At 44.0% G+C, this 10,316-nt stretch overlaps 1 protein-coding gene across 2 annotated transcripts in view; it reads right to left on the reverse strand.

The window, feature by feature from the left end:
- Positions 1 to 5,477, reverse strand: part of ST6GALNAC5 (ST6 N-acetylgalactosaminide alpha-2,6-sialyltransferase 5) — a 172,964-nt gene extending 167,487 nt beyond the window's left edge. For both annotated transcript variants that reach the window (XM_046007163.1, XM_046007172.1), the window contains exons 1-2: positions 5,336 to 5,477; positions 4,293 to 4,517 (exon numbers count right to left, since the gene is read on the reverse strand). In XM_046007163.1, coding sequence (XP_045863119.1) covers positions 4,293 to 4,517; positions 5,336 to 5,350 — 240 coding nt within the window. In that variant the 5' untranslated portion in view covers positions 5,351 to 5,477. The remainder of the gene's footprint in view (positions 1 to 4,292; positions 4,518 to 5,335) is intronic.
- Positions 5,478 to 10,316: the final 4,839 nt, after the last annotated feature.

The following is a 10,316-nucleotide window of genomic DNA, read 5'->3' on the forward strand; positions in this document are numbered from 1 at the left end:
ACAATGTGTTTTCAAGGACCAGCATGGAGGTCAGAATGCCCAGAAATGGAAAGGGAGCCAGGTCTGACCTATTTTCCAGGTGTGGTCTGGACTTTGGCATGGGGATATCTTGGCATTACTCCTTGGGAACCTGAAGAAATACTCCTGGCTCTTGGAATTAAGGAAGGTTATATATTATAACAAATATTACATGAACACTTCTCCTGTTAAAAGCAATCACATTATTACAACTCCTCCCCCATGAAAAATAGTTCATTTTATCATTCTTTTTGGTTGACGATTTGTGTTAACAGGGCTTCATCACTATTGGCAGATTACATTTTAGTAATTACTAGATTTTAGTACTTGAGCTCACTTTGATTTTGAGACCCAAATTATCAATCGTTGATTGGATGCCTCAAATATTATAAAACAGGGTCTAATAAATGGTGCAAACTTATATTTGAGCATTTATATACTTTTTAAAAGAAAGAATAATTCCAAAAGAAGTTATACATCATGTGCCTTTTTTCTGGTTTTGAATGATTTTTCAATTCTTACATTGACTTGTCCTATCACTCCAGCTGGACATCTGTGAATTAATAGCAAACATACTGTTACCTCCAAGCGGTTCCGTTTTGTCTGAATAACTGAGTGCTTAAGGAAAGAAAGAACCAAGGACAAGCATATTATTAGTATGTGTAAAATCCATTCCTGGGAGCTACTACTGAAGCAAGGAGATAGCAGCTCAGCTTCAGACCCCATTGATCACTGCTCCTTCATAAGCCATCTTAGAAAAGGGCAGCCCAGGTGACAAGTGGGCCTCCCGTGATAAGGGCTCCTGTCCACTGGAAATGGGAATCCGCTCATAGTTTCATTTCACAGGGTCCACCAGACGGCAAATGACTTTATCTATTCAGACCAGATCCAGGCTGGAAACAGAATACACTCCATGCTCCCTTCCACTCTGCTGGGAGAACTGAAGCTTTTCTCTGAAGGTTGCTTGATTTAGTGTGTGTGTGTGCGTGTCTGTCTATATGCGTATGTGCGTGTGCACGCACCCCCGCATGCTTTAGTTTGGTTATACATTATGCTATAGTTCTAAATACAGAAGGTTTCTAAAGCCATGAAAATTGGCTTTGCTTGTTGTCTGGCTGATCTGGTTAGAAATCAGTGGCTCCAAAACTGAGGACCAGTACAGTAATGGCTTTTACAGATACAGTACCGGCAGTGACAGACGCGAACAAGATAGAAATGAGTTGGTGAAACGTTGGTGGGAAGAGGTCTGGGGAAAAGGGTTGGAAATGAAGAGAAAGAATCTCTCTAACAGAAAATGAAATGTCTTCATTATCACAAGAAACTCCAAGTAGCCTTCACTTAGTCACACTGGAATTACAATTTCAGTTCACATCGTTTGTGAACGAGGAAGGAGAGAATATGACCATGGAAAGTGATATTTTAAGCTTCAACACACATTGCTCATCACCGGCTTGACTTGCAGCATGTCTTTCAACAAAAGCACACAGTGATTTAATCTCAACAGTAATTTAGTCTGCAGCCGTATGAGACAAGACTATCATTGCCGACAAGATGTAATTTGAGAAATTCAGGTGTTGGGGATTAGGACCACCTGTTGAATTTAATCTCAGAGTTATAATGTTAATACCACCATGTAACTGAACATAAACACTACATATTTATCAGACTTTGGGACCACCAGCCATGGAGATGTGAATATTTTCCTCAATGGTATCTGTAACTCTCTCCAGATTCTGTAAATCAATGGCACATAAAGTCTGTTGGAATTCTGATTCAGTATGCAGCAGCATATGGCTTGGTGGTCATCACATTCAGCACATCCTATAATTTTTCTAAGGTCTGATATGAGAGTGGAAAAAAAAAAGCAATCAGGGTATCATCTGGCAACATAATAATAGAAAATCCTGATTTCTTAACCTCCCCTGTGTTAATCTGGAAAAAAAAAATCCTAGCAATATTCTAACAAATTTCTACCTCTGCTTAAGCAAGACTATTGGAAGATATTAAATAAACCGAAGTAAATAACAACTTGACACTATATGAACCTCCCTATAGCCCTCAGAAATAAAACTTCATCCAATTTCCAGCCAGCAGTCAAGTGACGACATTTTGAGAAGTTTTCATGAGGTTCAGTGGGACAACTGGAATAATGCCTAGAGAGAAGGCATAGATTTTAAGATTTGTATTTGTTTAAAAAAAAAAAAAGATTTGCATTTGTTCTTTTGCTTGGGGTGGGGTAAAATCTTGAATCCTTGGAGTATGGAATTTCATGACCCTGTTGGTTTTCTATGAAAGAATTCCACTGGTATTCATTAGATGCAAAGACCTTTCTGGTCACATTTATAATTCTCTGTTAAGAATTTTAAGAACTTTCACACATTTATCATCCATATAACACGTCACAGTTTATAAAACCCTTTACTATAGATTATCCCAATTTCTCATAAAGAGTTTCAACATTCCTTTCAAAAAAGGGCTGTTTTTCATTTTAATGAAAATACTCTAATACATTGAAAATGGAATCCAATATATTTACATGAATAAACACTATTTTTGAAAACGAACATGAGGGCATCATATTTTGCCTTATGCTATCAATATTCTTAGCTGCTGTCCATCCAGCAGAACACAGGAAGAAAAGTATTAGGAATACCATCCCAAAGGCAGATCAACCCTTTCAGAAAATTTACCTTTTGACACCCCATTAAGCAAAGCTTCACAAGTGCTATACAGCCATTTCCACTAAACTATACCAGTTACACATAAACACCACATCCATCCAGTCAGAAGCCAATGTCTAAAGTTTTCTAGAACTCCAGCCCTTATAGGTTGTTTGCACATACAAAGAGTGTAATCGATCAACACCTTAAAGAGAAAAGTGAAGCTGTTATTGAAAAACTGAAGACCCTCTCTACTTTTGATTTCAAGATTTTATTACCAGCCCCCTCCCCAGTCCCCAAATCACTTCCTAAAGAAATCCCTTCCTCTTTTCTGCTTCCCCAAATTCTCCCCAGGGCAAAGTCTACCTTTTCAGAGAGAATTTCCTTAAACCCTCCTGGGCAGTGATGTTTCTCATTTCTGTACCCCAACAGTATTATTTTATACCTAGCATTTCTTATACATTATATCTATTGGTCTATCCATCCATCCATCCATCCATCCATCCATCCATCCATCCATCCACATTTCATGGTATGTTGTTTTTTTCCCAAAAGCATTCAAAGATCCCTAGCAGCTGCCTTGAATGTTTACACTCCAAAATCCTTTTTGCAATATGCATTGCACAAATGAGTGGAAATATTTTGACTGTCACTTAAAAAAAAGTTAAGACCAATCTTTTCACGGAAAAGGACCACCTGCTAAATAATACTTTGGTTCACAAATATAAAATCTAGTAATATAAAAAGCGGAAGAGCTGGATGGTTTCAAGAAATCCTCTAGCCTTTATAGAGCAGATACGGAGTGGACTTGTTTTAATAAAAACATATTAGCAGCTTCAAATAATGGAGAATATATATTTAAACTATATTAAAATATCTTTTCAGAATCAGGAAACTTGATTAGAATTCTCCCAGAGGCTTCGCGCACTAAAACCAGAGATTTATCACTTGGGGGGGGGGGCTCAATTAAAAAAAAATCATCTTATTAATTATTAGCCAAGCCATGCTACGGCTTCCCGGAAGGCAGAGAAAAACAGGCCCTCAACGATGAGTTTTCAAGCCAATGGAGGCTGAGTTTGTGCCTCCAGTCTTCCGCGCCTGTCTGGGACCGCTCCCCAAGGCGGTGGTAATTCTGCTTAGAGCAATCCGGAGCGCCGAGATCAGAGAGGAATCTCAGAGCAGCCGCCGCGGACTGGATGCCACTGACGCTCCAGTTCCCCGCGGGCCACGCTCCGGCGTTACGCGCGCGATCCCGCTCTCCTCCCTCCCCGGCGCGACTCGGCGGCCAAACCCGACGCTTCAGGCACCCGGCACCCACCCGCGGTTGCAGTTCTGGGGACCAGAAGGTTCTACTTCCAGGCCAGTTCCTGTAAGGAAATTGGGCTTTGGGTCCACTCGTCTCACCCCTAGTCCCTGAAAAACTTTACCTCCGACTCCAAACAGGAATTCATACCGAAAAGGAACTATCCCACCCCACCCCAGCGGGTCCGCTCCCCCTTTCATCTTCCGAATGGCACCTACTCACGGCGCCTCCCAGCCCCGGGAAAGGGGGCAGGCTCAGGTGTGCGGGATCCCCAGGCTGGGTGGCGTGCGCGCCGGCGAGCGAGCTGTCACCTTGTGGTCCCTCACGCCGAGGTATCCGTCCAGCGGCTGCGGTCCCGCGGGGGCCCGGGGCCTCGAGGGGGGGCTGCTCTCCGCCGACGGCTGCGCGCTGCCGGTTGCCGCCGCCTGCTGCTGCTGCTGCGGGGGCCGCTCCTTCTGGCCGCCGAGGCTGCTGTACACGAGCAACAAGCTGGTGCACATGGTGGTGAGCGCTAAACACACAGCCAGACCATGGCGCTGCGGGCGGGCGGGAGAGAGCAGAGGAGAGCCGCTGAGAGGCAGCCCCGGAGGAGCGCGCCGGCGGGGACACGCGCGAGACGGTCAGACGCGCGGGGGAGGTCCGAGGCTGGAGGGAGGTGGCCCGGCTCTTAGTCCCCCGCGCGCAGCCGGGGCAGGGGAAGCACCGTCCCCGCGCGTACGGCAGGGGATGCTCCCGAGCGTTGCTGCTCTCGGCCGACGCTACCTCCCAGATCTCTCGGCAGAGGGCAGGTGGTGCGCGGCGCCCGGCTAGGGGAGGGAAAGCGCGCCGGCTGCCGGGGCAGAGGTGGGCTCGGACTTCGAGGAGGGACCTTCCTCCCCCAACTCGGCGGCTGGAACCTCTAACCCTTGCACCCGGTCCTTTCTGGACCCGCGCGGCTCTACCTCCGCGATTCTTGCAAGTTTGAAATCCGACAAGAAAACCAACAAAGTCTGCGAAGGTCCCCCCCTTCCCGCCCCTCTTAGTTTTTGCCAGGCTGTTGCTTTTGGGCATCCCCCTTCCCCCGAGCCACGCGCCCACCTCTCCACCGCTTCTCCAGTTCTCCGTGGGTCCCTAGACCTCTCGCCTGAGATCCAGAAGCCGAGGCAAACCGAGTTCCCACCTCGGCTCTGGGATTCCGAGCCAGGCAGAACCGGAGAACCGGAAGGGGACACTGAGCAGGTGGAAAGTTGTCCTTTTCTAACAAGCGACCTCGCGGTGCACGGTTAGGCGCCCCTGGAGCTCTCCCGTGCGCCCTGAGGATGCCGCGTCCGGGGGTCCCCGCCTCTGCTCAGAGGAGTTGCCACAAATGACTCACCATCAGGGTCTTCATTTTGGGCACCTCTTTTGTGAGGAATCCTCAGGCACACGCGTCCGGAGCCACTTTTTCTTGGAGGGTTTCCATGGTGGGTGATGGGGGGGGGGGGGCGGGCGGCGGCTCTGATTTTCGCCGGCCGCCGGCGGCGGCTGAGTGGGTAGGAGAGCCGCGGGACCCAGGAAGCGCGGCTATTGCAGAGATTAGAGACAGAATTAAAACTGAACCGGACCCTCGTAGTCTCTCAGTGATCTACACAACTGCCGCCTGCCGCCGCCTGCTGGGTCCTAAAGACCTCTGCATCCCCCCTTCCCGCCCCCAAATAATAATCTTTTCAGCCTACTGGAATTTCTGGGGCGAGAGAGTTAACCGTGCTAGTGTACCCACCTATTGGTCCGAGGGCTTATTTATCTTTTATGAAGTCATCAAGTAAAAAGGAAGGAGAACCCACTTGGATTCAGAACATGATAGCTATTTGAAAATTTTCAAACTAAATTCTGTTTTGTAATTTTGATAAAAACAAGTCAACTGTCCAAATGTCACTTGCTCTATTTATAGTTTTTGCATTTATGCTCCTGGCATGGGGGAATCTGACAGGAATAATTTTTCCAAAAAATTATTTATTATTTCGGTTGTCTGATTGTAGGCTGTAGACATCCCCCTGTATTTTACTTTTTAAATCCAGCTACTGTCATGCAACCTTTATATCTAAATTTTCACCTAAATTATTTAATTCATTTCCTTATTTTAAATATTACAATTTATATTTCTCACAGAACTTTGAGGTTTCTAGCCGTCATCTAAATGATTTTAAGTGTTAGAAACATTCAGCACATCATAGCCACATGATTAACTGGACCTGTAGATTCTTCCTAATTGTGAGCAAAGATTTCTGACTGCTGGAGATAAAACTGCTTATTGTTTATTTTTTAAGACTCCCAAGGACTTTGGTGTTCTCCTTGTATTGGTCTACTGCACTGACAGTACATAATTGCACACTTAGAATGTAGATAAAAATTTTTAAAAATTATTGTCTTATGTTGGGAAATTCACATCAATAGCTTGTTTTAACCCTCCTTGGGTTGAATTACAAATGGCATTTGTTAAATGTCTAATTTAGTCAAAAAAACATATTTCTTGTGAAATTGCTCAGCGAGAATAGTTGTCTTACTGTTTTACTTAACACCTCACCTGTAGCAGCATAATGTTAAAGATTACATTAAGATGGAAATGATCAGCAGGCCAACTGAACCATAGGCACAATAAGAGCTTTCTCAAGGCCAAAAAAAGGCATTACAATCATTTTTTAATCTTCAGTAATCCATTGCTCCACTGATGATACAACAGGAACCATTTTTAACTTATGAGGCATCCTTCCATACTTAGTATTAAGAAAGTTTAAATTATTGGTACCACGGTGACTATCCATGCAGTGTGTTTGGGGGAAGGCAAGACACACATAGGATTTTGCCTTTTAAGGGAAAACAAAAAATTCAAAACACGATCCAATATTGCCAGCCTTGAAGCTATTTATTCAATTTGTGCTCTAGGCATGAATAGTATCAGTTGTTAGGGCAGGAAAAGCAGCAGCCAGAAGAGAATCTTATCGGGTCTTGGCAATTCTTTATTGTATGGTTGCACTTGACACTCAAATTAGGGAAACAAAGGACCAACTTGATGAATCATTGCAAACAGATTATCTGTGTTTCTCCAGGGCTCCTTGTGAGATGCTCCTAGTCAGAGCTCCTACATTTTTCAGGATCGTTCCCCTCCCATCTAGCAAGTTGCCCAGTGACCGATGAAACACTTCTAATATATTTTGCTATGCCAAACAGAGCCATCATATTTATGATTTAAGCTCATGGCAGTACGTTGGACATCTGTTACATGGTATGTCTGACCACATTCATTAGGCTTATGCTGTTGTTTTGGGTTTTTTTTCCCTCTTGGGATAACAGCTAGTTGTTAAATCTACTTATGAGATGGCTGGAGTAAATTTAAAAATGTAATTCTGAACTTGATTTAAATAACTTCAAGGTCTCTGGCTTTCAAATACTTGATGAGATTGATGTGATGGTCTTAGGCAGTCTGGCCTGAGAGCCAAATGGACAAGGTAGAGTGGGGAAAGGGCATATGAATCGCGTAACAGAAGTTAAAATCCTTGTGCTGTTCCATTCAGTGATCATTTAATTATCACCTGCTATCTGGTGGTTCTGTATTAGGGAGTGCAGAGATGAACAAGACACAGATCCTCTCCTCTGGGAGCTCACAACCTAGTGTGCATGTGTGTGTGCACACACACTTGTGCATGGAAAGTGTGTGACACAAGTCTGCAAGTAGGCAATAAAAGATGGTACTAGAGCTTCAACATATATTTGTCAAGCGCTTACCATGTTAATCACCTACTGTTGTGATCACCTACTATGTGCCAGATGTTGGGGAAACCTGGGTGAACAGACCTACTATGTGCCTGATGTTGGGGATACCTGGATGAACAGATTCTGTGCTGCCCTGAAGGAACCCAGTCTATTCCCAGATAAATGCTAAGAACCTTTATGTTATAAAGAACTAACTAAGAAACAATTAAAATACTTGATTTGTTTTTCAACATCTGAGTGCTTACTTATTTAAGATCCAAGGGGTTTGATATTTTAAAGTTACCCAGCTGTGTTTGTGCAACTTCATGCATACTTTTCAAGTTAATATTTGAATATCCAGAAAGAGAAGAAAATAGACAGCCCTTGCAGACACTTGCTTGACCTGGAGACAAGAAGACAAGCCAATAAAGCTATTTTAGTTCATCTAACTTGTCCAGTTCAATACAAAGTGAGTTAGGGAATCACAATTTGCTTCTCAAAATTCAGGTAGCTGAGACAGATTTCTCACCACTTAAAATTTTGCCACATTTCTGCCTCTGGTGCCATCACATCCAATCAAATAGATTCCTACTTTTTGAAAAAAAAGAAAAGAAAGGAAAGGAATAGAAATGGAATGTTCCACAATGTAAGTTATGTAATACACTGAAGGCGAGAATTTATGAAACAAGACATGTCATGGGGTGAGGAGGAGGAGTAGAATCTGAAGCTCAGAGGGAACAGCAGCCTGTGCACTTGGCCATGAAAGCACCACGAAGCTACCGGAGGAGGCAGAAGGACAAACTACTGGAAACGTCACGAGCCCTGCCCGTAAATCCTAAGTGACCTCTCAGTTCAGAAACAACTATTTCAAACATTTCAAAGGTGGACGAATAGCAGAAAACAAAATAATGTAAATTGCATTTGAGATACAACTCTCCACTTCATGGTGCTAGAGAGAGAAAAGTTCTGTTAAATTCTGCAAAAGCAAAGAGCTTAAGAATGGCAGAAAGTCCTAGAACAAATTTGGTATTTGTCCATTTGAGTTCCACAGTTTACTTAGTTCTGTTCACTTCACAGGCTGCGCCTAGTGGGCTAGTTGGTTGGAGAACAAGTCCTTGGAGTCAAGTACCCAAGACCCAGATTCTGACTGTGCCACTTAGCAGCTCTGTGACCTTGGGTAAGTTACTTAGTTTCTTCCTCTGTAAAATGGCAATCAAAAGAGTACCTACCTCAAAGCATTGCTAAATGAAATACTACAAACGTCAAGAGGAGTACTCATAGACAGTTAAATATTGTTCATAATACTTTATGATTATGATTATTAAACTGGGTTTGAAGGCAAAAGACCAGGGTTTGACCTATGTGACCAAGAGCTGCAGATAACAGAGCCTATGCCACAAACTGTTCGAAGGCTTGTGAAGACACTATATATGTCGCTACTCTGTAAACTGAGAAACTCTGCATCAGTTAAGATAATAGTTATTCATTCATCCATCATTTATCAACTGAGCATCTACTGTGTGTCAGGCACCATTCTCGTCCTTGGGGTTGTGACCGAAAGATGCAAGGACTCTCTCTGCCCCACCAGGCTTATATTCAAGCTAGGGCAATAAACCAATACAACAGAATGCCAGGCACTAGGGGGGGGCAATCAGAGAAAAGCAGTTAGAGACTGGGGTGGGAGTGTATGTGATGTTTTAGTTAGGATGCTCGCATTTGAGCAGAGATTTGAATAAAGTCAGGGAAGGACCCATGAGACTATCTGGAGGAAGAATAGGCCAGGCAGAGGGAACAGCATGTACAAAGGCCGTGAAGTAGGAACTTGACTGGTATATTGAAGAGACAGCAAGGAGGTTGGTGTGGCTGGAGAAGGGAGCAAGAGAGAGAGAGTGGTAGGAGAGGAGGACAGAGAGGTAGTCCAGGGCAGATTATCTTGGGCTTCATAGGCTGTGAAAAGGACAGGGTGAGGGAAACCCACTGGAGGGTTTAAAGCAGAGGAAGGCCGTGGATCCTGAATGTTTTGGAAAGGTCACCTGGCTGGTGTGCTGAGACTAGTTCTGGGGGCACAAGACTGGAAGCCCTATGATCCCTTAGGAAGCTCTTGTCGATTTCTAGATGGAAAGCTATCATTGTGCTCTTAGGAATGACTGATTTTAGGATTTGCCAACTAGTGGGTATGAAATATGAGAAAAGGAAAGGAAGCAGGCCAAGACAAGGCAGCGGGAGAATGGAGCTACTCTTTCCAAGATGGGGAGCACTGAGGAAAAGGCATTTTGGGGTGGCTGAGGATGGAGAATTTGGATTTAGATGTCCTTATATACGTGGGAGTTCAGGCATGATACTGGATTCAGAGGCAAGAACTCAGCATCACAGCTCATGAAAGAGTGAGGTCACCTAGGACTGAGCTAGGACACAGAAGAGTAAAGGTCAGAGGCCTGAGCCCTGGGAGCTCCAAATTTCAGACGCCAGGAAGAGAGGCATCATTACAATAATAATACTGAAGAAAAATAAATGACTATCTGAACTTGATTTGATTTAGGTGGCTGATTATTTTCATTTTGAATGGCTATTCCATTCCAAGACAGTCGTTTATGTACTCAGAGCACTTTTCAAATTTTGCGATCATA

The sequence above is a fragment of the Meles meles genome, chromosome 1 (genome assembly GCF_922984935.1).
Source record: "Meles meles chromosome 1, mMelMel3.1 paternal haplotype, whole genome shotgun sequence".
NCBI classification, from domain to species: domain Eukaryota; kingdom Metazoa; phylum Chordata; class Mammalia; order Carnivora; family Mustelidae; genus Meles; species Meles meles.